General features: G+C 46.4%; 1 protein-coding gene across 1 annotated transcript in view; it reads right to left on the bottom strand.

The window, feature by feature from the left end:
• Nucleotides 1–17204, bottom strand: part of nmbr (neuromedin B receptor) — a 46395-nt gene extending 29191 nt beyond the window's left edge. The window contains exon 1 of the mRNA XM_040125121.1: nt 16798–17204. Coding sequence (XP_039981055.1) covers nt 16798–17204 — 407 coding nt within the window. The remainder of the gene's footprint in view (nt 1–16797) is intronic.
• Between the last annotated feature and the right edge of the window lie 3575 nt (nt 17205–20779).

The raw sequence follows: 20779 nt of genomic DNA, 5'->3' as shown, positions 1-20779 counted from the left end.
ATTTCTCTTTGTTTGTATTTGTAATGTAATGTTTGCAGCCAGAGCGGAGTGAGCGTGATGATGATCATAATCAGGAAACCTAAGGGTCTAAACAGGATCGAAGCGAAAACATTTTTAGTAGATTTTTCAGCTCAATTTCGTGTGTTTTAGCTGGTTTTAAACTGTGTCACCTTAGAGCAACCATATCCTGACCGAATTAGACCACTCCGCTGGGCCTGACACCGGGACCCACTCTCATTATTGTAGTTTTTCCCTGTTTCATTTCAGATTAGGAAAAAATGTCAAACTAAGTCATATTAGGAAACGATTGGTCGATCAATCATTTAATTATTTCTTGTAGTAAAAATGTGTCACCGGTTCCACAGTCTTTAACTGTAATCTTACATTTTCTAGTCCTCTGTGAGAGTAAATCGAGCATCTTGAGGTTTGTAACTGTTGCTCGGACAAAAAAAAGCAGCCTGAAGTCATCGCCTTGAGCTCTGACCAACCTTATAGACCAAACAATTGATCCAGAAAAGAACCTGCAGAATAATTGACAGGGGAAATGATCAGTTGCAGCCGTATGTATTCCAAATTATTATTATTACTCTGACAACTTTAACCTTGTCTCCGCCTGCACTGTTTAATATTATCTCATTGGACTGCGATTAAATAATTTCCAAATGTCCCGGAAATGTCACATTATCTGATTTGGTACACTCACCTGCCTCTACAGTGTGTTCCCTCGTTAGGAGAGATTTTAAAGGCTGCAAAGGAGCAAATTTGCAGTAACAATCAGCTGGATTGCTGATTACTTCTGCGACACAGTCAGTAATTTCCATTCACGTTCAGTTAGTAATTTATGGCTCTTAAGAGTTCTTATCTTGACTGAGTGCTCCACTAGAATTAGAAATACAGTAAGTACTGACAATAAAAATCTAAAGCCCTGCTGGAAGCTGCAATTATCTTTTTATATCCGTTGGCAGAGCAGAAGCCGCCGGGCCACTAAAAATAAAGGGTCAACCTCTGTGGAACGTAAATGGGAAGAATTTCGGCCATTACATGTTAGTCGAGATTTCTAATTTTTACATATGAATACTAAGTGTGGAGCTGGAGATAAAATCAGGGGGTCATCAAAATCCTCACAGACTGTCCAGACCACCACCCTTTTCAGACGGTTTTCAGTTTGTCCCTCCATCAATCATCCGATGGAGCAGTTATGATTCAAATGTAATCAATATAGAAATGACGTCCATTGACTACTCGTTCGTTTTGTTAAATGTTTTTGGAGGGAAACGTTATTGATGCCTAATTGAGGCTCAGTGGAATGAACAAAGTCTTTTTTATACCGCGCAAGTTATACACCTTCGACAGCATATGTTGTAAGTCGAACGTTTTTCAGAAATTTTCTTGTGTGGACATTTTTTGATATGCTCGTTAGCGTGCGTAACTACATCTGAGTGTTCAGCGGTGGTGTGGATGAACAGATCCGGAAGAGGACTGAAGCCGTTGCTGCTGGCTCATTGCTGCTGCGACGCAGCATGTGTACGCATGGTGGCAGGATTAACCCTCCAGGGAATCGTGAACATCCACTGCAACCGTAGTGAAAATCCAACTGTGGGTTACAGATGTCTGCTGCAAAAAAGCTGGGGAATATGTCCCAAGGTGGGAGGCATGACTGTGCTCGTAAAAGTTAGTGACGGTTCACAGAAAAAGATAAGGGTTACTAAATGTAGAATTTGCCCTTTGGGGAATGTATCTCAATAAAGTCCTACAAATTGAACGACAAAAAATGTTAGTTGTAGTTGACTTCCAAAATGACACCATGTCAAACACAAAACGTATTTCTGATCACACACAGCAATGGTTAAGGTTTGGTTTGGTTTAGTCACAACAATGACGCAGTCAGGGTTTGGGAAAGACTGTGGTTTGGGTTAAAGTAAGTGCTTGGTTAAGATTAATCTGTGGTCATGCTTAAAAGAAGGCGAGGTCGACCGTCGGCAGGAAACGAGAAACGGAAAAACGGTCTCTTGTGTCAAAGTAAGATATTTGGATCAAACCATCCCTCCACCTCAGCCTGCTCGCTCTGTAGACTTTCTCTTTTGCCCCGATGGACAAGTGTCATATGTCCCATGGCTGCTGAAGTTCTTTGTCACTTGACTTGTTATTGCATTTGCTGAAGCTGTTGTTTCTCTTGGCAAGATGGCCTCACATATCCATGCCAAATCTCAAGGAAACGCCGACATTAGTTCTCATATTACCTTGTCAATGACCATGAATATCTGCAGTAGATTTCAAGACGATTCCGCATGTAGCAGAGTTATTCTGTTCTGGACCGAGTGTTGCATTGACGGACTGATGCCCATCTGACCAGCAAACTCGTTGTCTGGCTGTCCTACCAGCAGACCAGAGAAAGGTACGATCACGCCCTCTTTAGCTACCATGTATTCCATAAGTGTTGCGGTTTGCTAATTTTCATCAGGGGAAGTTTCAAGTTTTAAGGTAAAAATGATGAAGAGCAGCATCAAAACACGACTCATAATGGTTGTGTGATATTTTTATGAGTGTAGCTGATTAAGCCATTTAATTTCTCAAAAATATGGGCTCTCCTCTCATGCCAGCTGTTACAGTTGCCATTTATTGGTCTCAGAAGTGCTGAGGAGGCTATCTGAGCCAAGCTCAGTTTAATCATTGGTGCGGAGGTTGGAAATCATTTGGTGCGTGGGTGAGTCTGGGTACAGCATGATCATGAATTAAAGCAGACACAGAGGAGGACAGAGGTTTGTTTTGAGAAGCCACATTGTCCTGCTGAGCTTTCTGGACACACATTAGTCCTAATTCTGTCATCCGACTCAGATGTTAGTTATAAGTACAAAGGAAAATCATGGTTAAAAAATACAGATGGCTCAATGTAGTAGAAGTTACTAAGTTTTGTCAAAAGGCAGAGGTCTCAAGATAGTTACTGGAAGCCATTCCACAATGGTAAGGATTTTTTTGAGAGTAGGTTTCGCTTACTTTAAAGTCACACTACTTCCTCCTTTGCTCAGCAACAACAACCATTATTGAATAACTTTAATAGGCCACTTGTGAAGAAAAAGTATACATCGATTGTGGCTCAGGAGGTAAAGCAAGTCCTACGGTTGCAGGGTTGGTGGTCTGAGCTGTCCTTGGGCAAGACACTGGACCACAACGGCTCCCGGTGGTGAGGCTAGGACCTTGTGTGGCAGCTCCCCAACCGTTGGTGGCCCAATATGAAGTACTTTGGTAAAAACGTTTTAAGACTTTTCTAAGACAAAAGACCAAATCCTGTTGTTCTTCTGGCGATGACAGTCTTTTTTTCACCAAGTGTTAAATTTTGGGCCTTCCACAATAAAACGGATATCATTAAAGGGGTTTCAGGGAGAATCTTTGAAAATGTTACTCAGCAACAACTAACTACTCAGTTAACTACTCAGTTAATAAAGAGGTCCGTCACGGACCTCTTTATTAACGATCTCTGTAGAAGCAGAGTCAACGTTGGCTAAGTCAACACTTGACTTAGCCGACTAACTCTAAAAGAGCAAGTTGACGGACGGCCTGCTTCAGGTGAAAGAGTAAAAGAGCAGCACTTGCGCCTTCCTCATTAACACTGTTGGGGTGGCCATGAATGAAGCCTTGAACCCCAACTGCTCCAGTTAGGCTTCTTCAGACATGAGACAAATAACTGATCTCTGAAAGCACTTTTTTTTTTTGTCGTTTGGCAGCTACAGTGGCGTAATTCACATACATCTTGAGGCTATGTAATGTCCCGCACAACATGTAATTCACCTGCAGCTCCTCTGAGGCTTTTCAACACAAATCACATGCCTACATGTTCCATTTCAAGGCTTTGTAATAAATTGTAATCGAGCAATGTGCTGCGATTTTGTTGGCTCCTCATGCAGTGGTGCACATGGCCCCATCCGCCAGCGCCTACACCTGTTACCTTAGCTGCCGATCTGGTGCATAGCCTAAAAAGTTATATTTTTTTCAAAGAAAAGCTTTGTCACTGAGCTAAAGTTGCCACTCAGAATGTCAGCAACTTTCTCAGCATTCGGAGAAAGTAATTTCCTTAATTCTGCAGCCCCGCTGATATAACCCTGAGGCTGATGAGTCATGAATCAACCTGTGGACCCAGAGACGGAAAGAAGGCAGCGTGCCCCTGTGGAGCTAATTTACCATGAATACTCCAGATTTTCTAGGCTTAGTTAAGGGTCCTTCCAGTTTTCGTCTTGATGTAACAGCAATAAAAACAGGAAAACTGCAAGGATGAGGCAAGGAAACCTCAGAGGACGGAGGACGAACATGTTGCCTGTCATTTAGAACTAAAAAGATCTAAATGACAAACACAGTAACAAATGAAACCAAAGTTCATCATGATGGTGAATGCTGCAGAAGGAATACTTTCACTTCTAAGAAGAAAAAAGAAGTTAATGGTGCAGTCATGATGGACGGCTATGTTTTTTTCCTCTTTGGCTTGCAGGAGTTGTTCCAGGTAGAGCCCAGACTGTGACAGGAAAAAGTTCAATTCATTGCTGTTTGCTTTCTCTCTGCTTTGGGCTTTCAGTTGATTGCTCTTTAGAGCCAATCCCATCCTTTCCAGTCCCTTCTATTCGCTCTTCTCCGCCTTCCACTCCTTTACTTCTCTCCCCGTTTCTAGTCTAATCACCTCTTAACTCACTCCACTTCCCAGCTTTCTTCTACGTCTTTGTTTTCTTCTTCACTTTCTCTCCCACTCATATCATCTTTGGCATCTTCTCCTCTCCTCTGACCACCCTTTACCTTTCAGAAAAAGACATCCTCTGCTATTAAAACCCTCCGTCAGGTGATTTCTAACATCACCATCACTCCAAAAAAAAGGTTTTGTCGTTTGTCAGGATGATGTGACCTCTGATCCTTGATTTCTGCCTTCGTTAATCATACTGGTGATCTAAGAGTCTGATATCCGAAAACCTTAAAATGGATTTGGCAAACGGACACTGCCTTCTGATTAGATTTTAGTGGTGATCCCGGATCATAGTTGTCTGTCTTCCAAAAATGATCTGTTATCTGTTTAGCCATGGTGCATGCATGTGGTGGTTGTAAGCTCTGTAATAAAGGACTCTTACAGTATCTCCTTTGTAACAAATCAAACCCAAATCTGAATCCAAGATATAAGACAAGTGGAAAAACTGGTACGAAAGCTGCATCTTTGAAAGTTGGAGGACGGATGGGTTATTGGACATTTGTACTCTGGTAAGTGTCTTCTAGATGACAGTGAGACTGAATAAAGGGATTAAATTTTGCATCTAAAAACAGTTCAGTGCTTAAAGAAATTGTTTGACGTGTTGGGAAGTGCATGTAGACATTTTTTTGCTCAGTAAACTGAGAAGCTCGCAACCACTCTCACGTCTGTACGCTAAATAAGAGGTAGAATCAGCAGATATTTAGCCTAGCCTAGCATGAAAATGAAAGCATGCGGAAACAGCTAGCCGGGCTCTGCCCGAGGTTCTCAAAGCTCAGTGATAGGCCTTTTTCACAGCCCACGTTTTGACGTGAGCACAGATGTTACTGATGATATTAACGATGGTTCAACACTGTTCAGCGCAAGTTACACAAGCTTGCTTTAAATGATTTCTCAAGAATCGTAATTTTTAGCCACACTAGTAATGTGGCAATGTTAGCCTGTCTGTCGTTGGCTGAAATATCTCAACCACTGGATGGATTGCATTGAAATTTTTTGTTTTACAGTCATGGTCCCCAGAGAATGAGTCCTACTGACTTTTGTGATCCCCTAACATTTCCTCTAGCGCCACCAGCAGGTTGATTATTTTTGGTTTTAAATGGAATCTGCTAACAACTATAACCATTTCATTGATCTACAGTAGATTTTGTACAAACATTCATGTTCCTATCAGAACTGTAACAACTTTGTTGATCCCTTTAATTTTTCATACTGGGCCTTCTTCAAGTCAAATTGACAAATTTGTCCGATTACTTTGATTTATCTATCTAACACTTTGGTTTTCTTTTTGGGAAAAAGGCAGAGTTGCTCAAAGGTTGCCAGAGTGGGAAGAGACCCAGAGGTTGCCAAAATCGCCGGTTTGGAAATCGTATCTACAGTGAGCTTTTTGCCATCCTGTCCCTGTTTGACCACCTCGTTACAGAAGGTCTGGCCACCCAGCAACAGTCAGCTCATGTGTCCGTGGACATATTCAGCTGAACAGGGTATTTGTGTGCATCATCTTTCTAGGAGGTGATTGGGGCTCAGGTAGCCACTTCAATCATTATGCTAATTATTCATTGGGCTGGAAATGCTTATCAACGACCGTCAGGCAAGTGAAGAGCTGTTATGGGCTCGTTAGTGGCTTTTAGTCTCGTTAGGGGCTCATTAGAGGCCATCAGGGTCGGACACACAGCCAGACTCTCTGCCCAAAGCTTTGTTATCAGGAAATGAATTTCCCGTGGACAAGCTGATCACAGTGTTTTAGAAGTACGATGAGGCTGCCTGTTGGTAAACAAACTAGACAGAGGAGGTCCAGCGATGCTTCTGAGCCCTGCAACTGCTACTCTCGTAACACAGCAGAGCTAGGAAATGAGAAACTGCTCATTCATTTAGCCTTCTGAATTCTGTGTGAGACTGTCCTCCCATGAGAAGTGATGGCGTCAGTTGTTTCGGCAAATGCCCAATAATGTAGGACACAGGAGAAAGCAGTGTGATGTTATTACAGAGACAGGAGGTCGGAGTGGATGGATGAGTCGAGAAAACATTCAGCTTTAACGTGGGAGATCACTGTTTGTTTCCCGTTCCCTACGTTCCATGTTGGTTTCATTTAAACGTGACCACCATCTTTCCCTGATCTTAACCAAGTAGTTTTGTGCCGAAATCTCTGTTGTGAAAATAAGAGTCTTTCCTGAAGTGACAACAGTCATTTGAAAGCACTCCACTGATTTAGCATTGCAGTCCTGCAACACTGGCAGACTCTCAATGGACAGAAAAAGGAAAAAGGATCAAAACAGATGCCAGAGATATTGTCTTTTTCATTCCACACAATCTTCTTCTTCTTTGTCAAAACCTGGTGACTACATTACCCACAATGCAACTCGGCCTCCTCAGTTGGGTCAGAGATTGGGGTGTGTTATACTAGTAGCAGCTAATGTAGCCTGTAGCCTCCAGCCTGCAGCAGGGATGAGGAGCCGGCTCCTACGGGTTGGATGTGCCTGGAAAACCTCCAGCGAAAGGCCCGGAGGGTCCTGCTCAGATGCCGGAACCACCTCAACTGGCTCCTTTTGATGCAAAGGAGCGGCGGCTCTACTCTGAGCTCCCTCTGTACGTTTGGGAGGATAATGATAAGCAGCGTACTTTGGTGTCGAGTTTGTGGGACTTGGAGTCTGCCCAGTCACAAAAACATCAAAAATTGCACCTCATAACATCTGATTTCTGACCAAAGTGTCCGTGAGTGGGGCACAAGAACATGATCGAACACCGTGAAGGTTTGTGCATAAGCGACTTGGTCAAAAACTTAAATACAGCAGTGACATCCACGAAAAGCAGACTTCACATTTTAGTTTTACCACGTTCACGAGAGGGCCTCAGTTTGTACAACCCAATGTTATGGTGTTCTCCGCTTCACCGCCGCAACTTTTTCTGAGTTCAGATCCAGACGCATCTGACTGCAGCGTTACAGGACAACGAAATTCAGCTGTTTTTTAAAAATACTTCTATGGACAACTTTTACTACATTTACGTTGTGTTCAGCTCTGTTTCGAATCCACTTCCAGGAGGAACTTGCTTAATGCACAGGCCCTACAGTTACTCATAACACTCTTCTCTGTGTATCTTCAGAGACGCATAGTTTAAGCTAAAGTGGCAGCAGCCCATTACTGCTGACACCCGTTAAAAAGCAGGCAGCATCCTCCAGGGTAAACATCAGTGACCAGCGTATGCGTATATCAATAAAGCTGCAGCTCACGCAGCTGTCGCGATTCGACGTGAATCTTCATCACAGATGCATTATTTCCTTATCCTCTGGACTGCTCTCGGTTGAAACCACGCGTTTCTTCCTTTGATTTGATATATTTATGGATCCAAGAGTTGGCGAGTTAAAGTGAGAAAACGTATTTCCAACACGGTCCGAAGATGTTAAAAGCCGAGACAAACAGACAGACTGTATAAGTGTAGAACTGGTTGCGTTTCCCTTCGTCTTATTTGAGTTTGCATGTAAAGGTCAAACCCTGGATTTAAACTGGAATCAATTTGCATTAACATTCTGAGGTTTTCAGCTGCTCCCATGCATGACACATAATGTACTGACCTTTACCTGTACTGCAAGAAACACACACTCACCTGCACACACTCATGAGCTGTTTTCACACATGCACTGCAACGCTGAACTTATGTAGACATTACCTGGAGCAGTTGTATGTGTGAGTGCAAATGTCACTGTACGCTGAGTTTCACTTGTAGATACAAAGCGTGTGTCCTGAAGTCTGCGCTGTCCGACCTTGAATCAGAGCAGACCTGATGACGTGCCCTGAAGTAAGAAAACAATGGAACACCCCAAAAACAGTGGGGGTGGGAGTACCTGCTTCAGCAACAAGTCATCCAGAGTAGTACAGGATTTCACCCTTACATAAACACACAGATAATGATTCACTCTGACTAATACACATGTCTCAGCTCCTGCTCATTCATATACATGTCTGTCCCTGATGGGCAGATGTTTCCTGGTTCACTTTAAGCAAGTAAACCCGGCTCTCTTTGACTTTGAATTGGATTCTAGAGGTATCGTGCTTTGTTTCAGGGTGGGCTGTGAGTGCCTAGTCATGCTGCAACACAACACGGGAGAAAAAGAATAGAACCTGATTCTATTTTGGAGCTTCCTCGCCACGATTTCTGCAAACTTTAGAGGAAACTGATTATTGGCTAAAAGTTGAAACTAAACTGGTAATGCAGTGCATTTCATATACAAACTAAAGCCGCCACTCCTCTCACTTAACCCTCAGGGAATCCAGGTGACACTACGCATCTGATCCTGAGAGGAGTCTCTAGGGAAGCACTGTCCGGGGGATCGGAGGCTCATCTTCATATCATTAAGTGCTGGCTGCTGCATTTTGTGACCTCGCAGTTCATTTGATCCCGGCACCGCGTACAAATCTTGTCTGCGGAGACGTGAACACCAAGGTTACCCGCTATGTCACATGCGACATCATGGTCTGACTCTCGAAACCGAGGTGAGACTTACAACTGCTGTGCAAGTGTGTGCACCGCTGCCTCCCCCATCTGAGACGTGCTGAGACATAACGATAAATCATGACATTTTATGATTAGTGTTGGTAGCCAAATGTTGGCAGCCACCAGTTTTAGGTAAGAATATGACAGAGAGTAGAGCTGCTCTTGGTTTTCAAATTGGTCCTGTTGCATCGACAGTATTTCAGACACATTTTGCAGGTGAAGCGCGCCCCCGCGCTGGTGCAGCTGGCTGAAGACTTGAGTATTTTGTTCGGAGGTTGAGCATCGATGGTCTCCGTACAGACCTTCCTGCAACCGATCCCCAGTGACACGCTCTCTCTATGGATTATTAAGAAGAAACGCTATAGGACACTTTACCAAACCCCACCAGTGAAAAGCTGTGACGCCGATTTTTTTCGATGCAGAGCCATTTGCTGTGATGCGTATCTTTACTGATTTTGCAGTATGCAGCTTTACCGCAGGCTAAGTGTGCACCGTAGTCTGCATAACGTAGAAAACAAGACCGTGCTAGCAGCTCTGCCAAGCTGTACTTATGCGCGTTCGTGCTTTGAGCTAAACGCTAACATTAGCATGCTAGCACACTCACAGCGACAATGCTACCATGCTGATGTTCAGCGGGTATAAAGTTCGCCGTGTTATTGTGGTTTCTTGGCAAGCTAATTAGCAGTAAACGCAACGTCCAGCTGAGGCTGAAGGGAACGTCATGAACGTCTGGGATGTGGAGGAGACGCCGCTGCACAGATGATCAGAAACCCGACGATGTTAGAATCAAACGGGCGGGTGTATAGATAGCCAGGTTTCTGATGGTCCAGATCACATCCCAAATGTAATTAAAGCCATGATCAGTTATTACAGATAGTAGTTTGCATTTGCACCTGACGGTTGACTGCACCCTAATATTCTGTTCAGCTGTGACACACGTGCCCCCAGCATCCACCTGTGGGCTCGCTGCCACTCATAATAATAATAGTTCACTATTCCTCCTCGCCTTCAATACTCTGGCTTCTTACTCCTGCTCATTTTCAGCCTCTCTCTCTCTCTGTCTCACACTTTTTTTAATAGTCTCTCGCCCCCAAGCTCCACTGCAGTCACTTCATCTTTCATCTTCGGTCGGCTGGAGTGAAAAATGCAGCGAGTTTTACGCTGAATTCCTCAGAAACATTCATTTGAAAGCTTTTTCTACCACTTTCTCATTGACTTCTAACCAGCGTACAAGCCACCAAATACACCTGACGGATTTGTGACCTGCTCTAGCTGTTCTAAAACCAGGATCCGTGTCGTAATCATATCTCCATGAGGCGTGACACATCCATTAGGCCTGATGGGTGCGTCATGACTTAATTCAGCATGACTCAAGTCCTTACTGTTACCCAACTTCATTTCCATTGTAAATGGATGCTTCCATTTTTGGGTCCGTTTTACCTGGTTTGGCCCAGGCCCCTTAATTCCAGAACGCTGCAGCCTTCAGTGATATTTTAGTCAACAGCGTCCTTCCAACTTTGTGGGAGCGATACGTTGAAGACCCTTTCCTGTTTCAGTGCCCCCGCACTCAAATCCTAGTCTCAACAGCCCCTCCAAACTGAATGACAAAATACATTATTTATTATGTGGAATTGCCCTCCAGAGTGGCACATGTAATGCCAGCGCCTTTCAAAACACTGCGAAAATGGAACCCCTGGTTCTGATCTGAAATCACTACGGGGACGGTTTGCTCAGGTTAAGGCACAGAAATGATGACGCCGACGCTGCTGTCGTTTCTCTTGGGAGGACAATCTCCCAGGTCCATGGCCTTGTCACCCAAATTTATTCAATTCGGTTTTATTTATATCACCCAGTATCATAAATCGCCTCGAGGGGCTCTACAATCTGCACAGCACACGACACCCTCTATTAGCGCCTCGATTCGGAAAAGGAAAAACTCCTCAAAAAAACCTTTTTAATGGGGTAAAAAAAGGAGGAAGAGCAACAGAGGAGGGATGCGCAATAGATTTCGTGTGTACAGAATAAACCAACACAGTAAATTTACAGTCTGAACAATCGGGATGACAACACTATATATGTGCTGGCCCTCGGAGCCAACAAGAAGAAATCTGGTGGACAGCCCGAAACCAGAAGAGCGGGGCCTGCGTCTAAATCACACGCACCGTCACCTACAGTATGGATGCACTGTTCAGATGTCGTGTAGAGGACCTCACTTCCTGTACGTCAGGAAATTTGAGTGTTCGAACTTTAATCAGTGGCTTAGGTTTGTATAATTACTGTCTTGTGGTCGTCAGCAAAAGAGACGAACAAGACCATCAGTCGATCGACAGCTACAGTTTTGATGAGCCATTAGTTACGATTCAAGGAAAAAAGCCATAAATTTGCTCGTCCCAGCCTCCGTATATGTGAAGATTTCCGCACAGAGTTTGTGTGACAAGTTAGGAAGTGAATATCTTTGTGTTCTCAATGGCTGATCGGACGAAACACACAGCATAAAGATGTTTATAACGGGTTTGGAAACTTGTGACGGGCATTTTTCCCCACTATTTTCTGTTATTTTCTATAAAATGCTTGTTGATAAGGAGGAAACTCCCCAGAATATCATATTAAAGCAGCAGTTTTTTTTTTACCAATACTAAATCACAGGCTTATTAAACTTTTCACCTCTGGAAAAAACGCGTTCCTGCTCGTTGTATTAAACTAATATGAATTTTTAACCTTATTATCAGTCATCTTCATGTGTACCCGCGGCGTTACGTGTGCACTTTATTGGATGTTGCAGTAGTTTATCTGGTTTGCAATTGTCGCGGGCAAATTGAATCCCACCTCAGAAGCCCATTAGTCCCTGCGCCGCCCTGAGGGAGATCTGGCTGTCGGCTCCGGCTTACGTCCCAAATCGCAGGATTCTGGCGTTTTCTTGTTTTGTGTGCTGCTTTTCTTACGTGCCGTTTCCAGGCTGAAGTGACCTTGGATTTAAAGCAGAGAGGAAGTCTCAACCCCAAATCCCTGCTTTATTTTAAGAAGGCGTGTTGAAGTGAGACAGAGGGCATCTCGGGCTAAATATTTCATAGCGAATTAGGCGGCTAATTGCTAATTAAGGGAGCGTTTCATGCGTCATCAGAGTGTTTCATTGGTTGGGAAGGATTAGACAGTTTTTTTCCACGGTTCAGACACAGGGTGATCACTGCTCAGGAGTAACAACATGAAGAGCAGACAGGAAACGACATCTTTCACGGTGACAGCAGTGGAGGCTGATATCACAGGGAAAGAGGGAGCACACACGTTTGGCTCCCTGCTCAGAGGCAAATGATAAACCTCTGTGCATCTTAAGTGTTTGTGGAGTGTCAGCCGGTGAGTTGTTGCCGTCTGCAGAGCCTGAGTCAGCCTCGCAGGCCGCAGCTCCGCACCCCTGAGAGCATAAATTACAGGAAGTTGTTCTGCTGCGAGGCACTGGGACACCGGCGGCTGGAGATGACGGGGTTCGCAGTCAGGTGTCGCTTCTCACCGTAGAGTGGGTACAGTCAATCCAAAATCCGATCCGGTGGTTTTCCTTGCATATGGATGGATGTAACTTGCCCTACGAAACTGAAATGTTCGTGGAAACTTTATAACACCTCAGCCGGGGATTTGTTTTTACTCAGACTGTTTTTTTTTTTAACCTACTCGTTCATCTGATGCTGGATGTTTGGGGCAGATACTGATATTGATGTGCAACAGTACAAAGACTCATTTTTGGCAGATGTGTTGCAAGGATCCCCTAACGTTTGTTGATTAAATGACTTTGCAGTCATTGATCACCTTGTGATAGGAGAGATGGAGGTGAAGTGCTACACACACCGTCCACAGGTTGTAGCGCTGCATCAACTGACTGAGAAACCAGGTGAAGGACATGGAAGATGGCAGCCTGTCAAAAACACCATTTGGGATTTATTCAGATAACAGAAAGGAATCGTAGCGAAGGTTTAGCCACGGTCTATACTTGTGAGCCCCTTTCCTCCATCATTGCTGGGGGGGCTTTGCCACTCACGGTCACATAAGTATTGGACATTCAGCATTGATTGACCATCTGACTAATCAGGAGAACCGATCCAAGATTAGCCTTTTGGTCACAATGAGTGTTGTAGGTTTCCCTCCACGTTGCTCTGGTGCTTCTGTCCGCGGTTATCAAGCTTTTTCCTTTGATCCACATTTCTTTTATTGACACTGGGAGCTGGTTTTGGATACTTGGCTGTTTCCAACACCGATGCGCCGATATCAGCAGCCTGCAGCTATACTGTATCAGTCAGACGTTACACTGGCGCACACTGGCTGAAACCAGCCAAACTACTGCCGCGAGAACTACTGGCAGTTACACTGGTGTTTGCGCCTGTGTATTGCTACTGTCATACGACCGAAACTACCGTTAATGCCAATAACTATTACACCTACCTCTTCTGGTAAAGACTGCTCCTTCCACGGCATTGTCACTGCTACTTCTGCAACTGCCGTCGCCAACACAACGGCCAGAACTTAGCTGCTACCACCACGAATACAACATCCAGCACCATTTCAGCTGCTCCGACCAAAAGAGCCCAGTGAAAGCTCAGTGAGGACGGCTGCACAGTTTGCTGTGGTTCCCCCCTACATCCCCTAAGCTCCGGTTCAGATTTTAAGAGACTCCCGCCTCTCTCTATCCAGTCGAGAAAACATGAAAATACAGCACTGCTCTCCCTTCAGTCGCCCATCAGGGTGGTCTCGATTAACCCGGTTGGCTGCATGTGGAGCTTCTGACGCTCCCGGTGCCGCCTCCGCCGCAGCCGGAAGCATCATGACTCCGTCTACAGCCAGACTGACGGTGGTCAAGGCGGGGAGTCGCGTTGAAGCGAGCTAGAACTAGCTGCTCCCGTTTGCCCTGGGCTTGACCTTCCCAGCACACCACCGGATGCAAAGTCCACCGACCGAAAACTCTCAAAGATACATGACGTCGATCGGTTTTTAACCCATCCTGGTGCTTTTTCAGGAGAGCAGGTAACCGCCGGTGCTCCATTTGAACACCGCTCCACAGTTTGATATCATGGATGATAAACTTTCTGAAATGATCATTTTCTCTAATATTCTTTGTATAACTGATATATTATTTTAGAAGAGTATGTATAGGAATAGCATGCTCTTTCTTTTCTGTCAGATTCAATTTTTCAATTTGATTTTTTTACGTCATCATTGCGTCGTCGTATATTTTGCCTCATCCTATTCATTCCCTCTTCCTCTCTTCCGCCTCCCTCTCATACATAACACTGTACGACCACACGGTCACTCTCTTCATACCAACACACACACACATCCAATGCATCTTTCTCCGAGACCCGGCACACACACAGACTGTGTATTAGGGGTTAAAATCCTGACTGATAGGCTGGGCTGAGAGCTGGACTGACGTCCTTAAACATGTCAGAGATTATAAATATTTAATGCTCGGGGCTCAGGCTCCGTACTCTCTCTTCCAACAAATGTCCCCAAGTATGAGGGAAAAAAAAAAAAAACCATGACTTTTAAGAAATGTCATGGGTTTTTTTTTAAATCGTTCCCACTTGTTTTAAATGTCCTCATTTTCAACAACTTATGTCACTTTCCAAACATGTCCCCACGATCCAAAGATATTTCTACTTTATAAAAATATTCTTACCTACCAAACTGTCTAGCAAATACCCTGACTAACTCTACACAAGTGTCCTCACTTTACAAGTATGTCCTGCAATAAGCACACACTTATTTTACTGCATGAGGTTCTACTCTGTTGCATTGTTTTTACAGTGATTCTGAAAAGCTGCTCCGTGTGCCACTGTTCTCTTCAGTATTTCCTTTCTATCCTGCCGCTTCACCCTCTTATCATCTGCGCACACTCCCCCTTTCATTCAGACAGGAACGGACATTATCTAATACTAATCAATGCTGCACCACAAATCAGCTTAAGCTGCTGTAATTATGCTGCATCGTACACACAAGGCTCCAGAGACTCTTTGTCTGCAGCTCCGAGTAAATCACAAATTCATCAAACCGTCATTTTTAAAACTGACTCCCGGCTCCTTGTTTAATCTAGAACTACTCCAGAAGAAGTCTTTTCACCTGTAGCCCGAACTAACCTCTGACTGCCCAGAAGACTAGACCTGCCGGGAACGGAGACCCCCTCCCAAATAGATCCTCCGCCTAAATCTTCTTACACTGATAAAATATGCACACGATTTTATTTTAGAGCCACTCAACTGCTCCGACAGAGTTACCGGTAATCCGGAGGGTGTAATGAGATGCAGCTCAATTTATCTTCGCGATCACAGTCAGAGCGGGGAGTCCGGCTGTGACCACCAGACGTCCGTTTTTAAACGACAGGAGGCAAGGACGGAAGGAAGGACGCCGTACAAATCCTACAGTGAAATTAAAAATGCCTTCAAGCTCGCTAAGCCGCTCTTAAATCCAAATCCTACAGGAGAATGGTATGAATTTCACCAAAAACAGTGATGCAAGAAGGACTCCGATCTTATACAACAGTGTAAAAATACCCAGTAGCAAGCGAAGGTCGCACATTCAAATGATTGCTGAGAAATCACACGAAAGCGTTATCACCGAAATGCACTTTACTCATCCAAAGAACTCATCGTGCAGAATGGCCTCTTACAAGGGAGGATACACAGCAGCCGAGCAGGCGGCAGCAAAGCGGAGCAAACTAGAACTCGTCATTATCGTTGGCCAGTCGTTCATCTACGATACACTGATAAATAACGTGATGCATAGTTCAAAAGCCATCAGTGAAATCTCTCAATCAAAGTGCACTTTCAGAAAGTGGTACTCGACATTTTCACGTTGTGGCAGGTGGAGGTGGAGCTTACTGGAAGTATTAGATATATACACACACACACACACACACTCTGCACAAGTCCTGCATTTAAAATGTTACTTTAGTAAAAGTATGATCAGAAAAATGATCTTAAAGTATAAAAAGTTTAAGTAGTCACGAAGGGAAATGTCCTCCTTTGAATGTTATGTTGTGGTATATTATAGTGGTGGTTGAATCGATCATATCACCATGTGTTTCTTATGGAAAATCTTAATTCAGTGATTGGTCAAATAAACCTGGTGGAGTAAAAAACACCAATACTCCCCTTTGAATTGCAGGGTATTGCCAGTGTGAAGTGGCGTGAAATAGAAATACTCGAGTAAAGAACGAACACCTCAAATTTACACTGAGCAGAAATACTCTGTTACTTTCCTCCACTGCCGGAGAAATTAAAACTGTGGATCAGGTGGCAAAAAACACACACACTCTGCGGGATTATTATAAGAATGTGATGAGGAATAATCGAGGACCATTCAGCGGGTGAGCCAGTCAAAGATTGGATGGAAAAGAAATGTAAGAAAGCAGCAGCTACTGTGTAAATCAGCCTTTACAGGAATATCGGGAGGATGCGTTTTAAATGGGACATGTCACTGGAATACTGTGAAAATCATAGCAAGCCTCTCCCAGCGGAATCTGAGGATGAGGAGCGTGAAACTGAATCCAAGGAAAAGGAAGTTCGACTCTGTCAGGCTCCCACATCCGCGTCCAGCCGCCCTACCTGTCTGCGCTGAGCGCCGTGAGCGTGAACACCGACACGCCGACCGAGGTGAGCTGGATGACCGGGATGAGTTTGCACGCCGCCTCGCCGAACACCCACTCCTCGGAGAAGAAGCGGAAGGCGTCCACCGGCACGCAGGTGACCAGCAGCAGCAGGTCTCCCGCCGCCAGGCTGGAGATGAAGATGTTGGGCACGCTCCGCATGGCGCTGTTGGTGATGAAGATCTTCACCAGGGTGATGTTGCCCAGCAGACCCACGGTGATGATCAGGATGTACACCGAGGTCATGACGCAGCGCACGGCGAAGTGGACCGTCTCCCCGCCGGGCTCCTCGGTGGAGTTGGGGCTCAGGGCCTCGGCGTCTCCGGGATCGGCCGGGGATAAGTTAGACAGGAGCTCGTCGTCCATCGCCGGTGTGCGCTCGTCCTGCGCGGCGCCGGGATATCCACGCGGGAGCGCCCCCGGCGACGAGGGAACGGGACAGGGCGCAACGGGATGCTCCGCGCGTAAAGACGCAATGTCAGCGGGGGTTGTCGCTCCGAGACGACGCGGCGAGAGAGAGGAACCCAAACTTTCTCCGACTGGAGAGCGTTTGTCCGACTGACTGACTGAGCGAGCGAGAGAGGAAGAGAGAGGGTGAGAGGCGACCGGTGCGCGTAAAGAGAGGGAGGCACTTCTCCGACACTGGCAGCAGACTCTCTCTCTCTCTCTCTCTCTCTGTGTGAGGGAGGGAGGGGGAGAGAGTGCAGAGAAGGGGGAGGAACTAAAAGGCGTTTAATATATAAGGTGAGTTTGGATGGATAGATGGCGAGACAGACAGACAGAGTAGGGGCCAGTACTGTAATCTAAGGAGAGAAGAAGCCTGGATGAGAGAGACAAAGATGAATGGAAAGAAAAGAACCCAGAAGAGGAAGGAGCGCAACAGGGAGGATAAAAGGGAGCAAAGGTGACAAAGGGGGGAGGACACAAGACACGTGGATCCCTGTGAACATAATGTGATAATAAAAGAGAGAGAGAGGAACCGAGGCTGATGTTGTGTTTTAACTCGTCATACTAAATGAATAGCAGGTGCGTGGGGGTCAGTCCGAGGCGGGGAGGCAGAACGTCTGAGGCTCGGCCCGTGTTTACGTGTGACAGGTGTCCTCCAGTTGCATGCTGGGAATGAACCGTACCATCACGGCATCGTTGTCAGGCTGTGAGACGACAGTCGTGGCACACAAATCCGGGTCCACGACCCTCTACGGGTCACTGCAGGCTGCAGGGGGGTTAGTGGGGGGGGGTTTAATCCAACATGTCATTCAGATTATTGGGATTCAAACGCAGCAGTTTACCAGTAACTGTCAAAGATTCACCGTTAATGTAACTGAACTGTTGAAATAGCTGCGCCACTAATGTTTATTCGAAAGAAGAATGGATGAAAGGATTAGAACCAATTTACCGGTGACTTTTCTGAGGCTGTGACCGACGACTGCCACGAGTTACCACCAGCAGTAGCGGGCGAGCGAGGGATCAGTCTCATCGGTGGGATTTCTTCATTTCCTTTCAGAGGCGCCTTCCCGCCGGATCGGGCAAACGGCTGAGATGCATCTTCGAGTTAGTGGCACAAAGACCGGTCGGTGATTGGGCTAAAAAAAAAGCTGCAGGTAGGTGACGGGCGAGACGCAGCGCACACCCCGGAGCCCACGAGAAGCACGGAAATCCACAGCGGACGGGGGTGGAGTATATTCACGGGCTTATCTTCTGCCAACACCTGCCCGCTTTTTCTTTTTAAACCCAGCGGTTTACTTTGTGCGGACCAATTCACCTTATCATGAAATGTCCAGGTTTCTCTACATGTCTCAAACTCTATCCGAGTACTTCCCCCACTCGATCGGGGACGTGGAGGGAAGTAAAAGGAGGGAGAACCGACAAATCCAGACAAATGTCGGTTTTGAGTCGAGGAATGTGATGAACCATTTGACCTTTCTCCCGTTTTCAACCCCAAACTTCTCTTGGTTGGACTCTGCACATGTCGAAACTCTGTTCCGGCAGGTCGGTGATCAGTGTCCTGGCGGCGGGTCCGGGGAAAAAACTGGCCCACAAAACAAAAACAGCTCCCGGGGTCCGTCCAGCTCCCAGAAGCGCCTTCTAACTGACCAACGCCTCACCTGGGGAAATGCGCGGGCGAATAGTCTGGGAGCCCGGCGACGATGAGGCGGAGCGGGGTCACAGTATAACCCAACGGCGGGCTGTGGTTCACTCGTGAGCCACCAGCGGCTTAGTCGCGCTTTCTCCCTACTTCCGGTCCTCTAACCGCGGGGTTTTCAAGTTGCCGGTCGCCATGCGGAGCTCGCGCTTCCGCCGCCTCACCGAGCGCAAATGGACCCCGTCCGCGCTGCCACGGTGGCAGATGCGTAACGGGCGTTGGAATTCGATCTCGACCTCCTCGGCTTCAACAAGTCGGGATCGCTCGGATTTGAGCCGCGCGCGATACCGGAAATCGGCCTTTTCCGCGTCCACCGGCTGACTGCGATTCAACCGACGGGCCCGTTTCAACACAGAAAATAGTAACAACGTGGGTTCGGTCCAGTGTTAGTCTCCGACCTGAAGCAGCCGAGAGATGTTCCGGAGTTTGTTACACGTCCGTAGCTGAAAAATAACGGGTCTGAGGGAGGAGAGGAGCGGTTGGAGCTGTTGGAGGTTTAAGCATCTATGTGTCATGGGCAGGCCCCGTGACGGAGCCTTTATGGGAAATAACACTGAATTACGTTGAAGAGGGTTTTGGGGTATTCGTATCCCAAAGTGTCCTGTGGTTACGTTTGTCGTGTGGTTCCTCTAATGTACCCGGTTTAAATCCGAAACAGGCAAATGCACCATGCGCGGGTCAGGTAGCAATGATCTGACTGCTCCGCGGAGAATGAAAGAAACGACGATGTTTTAAAAACCAGGGAGAAAAACAGCGAGTTTAGTTTAAGGAATGTGCCGCTAACTCCGGTTTCCCGTGTTCGCCTTCAGGCTGCAGCCACGGGAGTCCGGCCCACAACCCAAGAGGGACCCTCGGCTTGGTTTGTAACAGCAGGCGTCACCGGACAGGCCGGTTGGATGTATGGAGCCAGAAAGTAGGTTCGGTGTCGTCTGTGTTCTTTCTCTCAAACCCCGGACGTCATTGCACGTGCATGTGTGTGTGTGTGTGTGTGTGTGCGTGTGTGTGTGTGTGTGTGTGTGCGTGTGTGTGTGTGATTCCTTGGCGAGCTTAACGCTGGGGGGTCACCGGGTGAGCTGGTTGCATGCGAACCATGATATGTAAGGTCGAGACATAACTGGATCAAAAGTACCGACACTGCCGAGTCTTGGTCCACGTGACAATGCGTTACGGGGCCGCTCGTGTGGGTCAGAATGGAGAACCAGCATCCAAATATCACCGGGAGTCTATGAAAGAACCAAACGACAAAAGGAACTCCAGGCGCATTTCGGGGTCCATGTTCTCCTCCGCTGTTTCTGGCTGATTGAACAGGTCTTATCCTCGCTCCGGATTAAACAGAGACATGACTGACATGCTCAGTGGCCAGTGGATGAACCGGGGCGCCGACTCGGCCATCACCTGACCTCAGATCGGACCTGCGTTCGTGACTCCATCACGTTTTTGTGTTGTGCTGCGTCGTTTTGTTTTTCTTTTTTTTTGTTTTTTGTTTTCCGACAGCGGGAATCTGAGCCAAGGCGCTTTTACGCACGAGTCGGTTCCCCGGCTCCGCTACGAGCCAGCAGTGCGCCGTCAAAGACCAGTCAAGCCTGACGGGGTTAGGACGAGCGGCGCCGGAAGCGCCAGGAGTTGGCCTTCAGAATAAAAGCTAAAACTTTCCCCCCCACCAAGATGACCGGGACACTTTGTTGGAGTCGGTATGGACGTAGTGCTGGTGCTGACAAGCTGAGACACATGGTCCGACAGATGGGTTCAAGAGAACACTTGTCTGCTCGTGGCGGCCGTTTTGAGGACTTTTAGTCAT

The sequence above is a fragment of the Xiphias gladius genome, chromosome 4, assembly GCF_016859285.1.
Source record: "Xiphias gladius isolate SHS-SW01 ecotype Sanya breed wild chromosome 4, ASM1685928v1, whole genome shotgun sequence".
NCBI lineage: Eukaryota > Metazoa > Chordata > Actinopteri > Istiophoriformes > Xiphiidae > Xiphias > Xiphias gladius.
The sequence above is the reverse complement of the archived record's forward strand: the minus strand, read 5'-3'. Positions and strand labels throughout refer to the sequence as shown.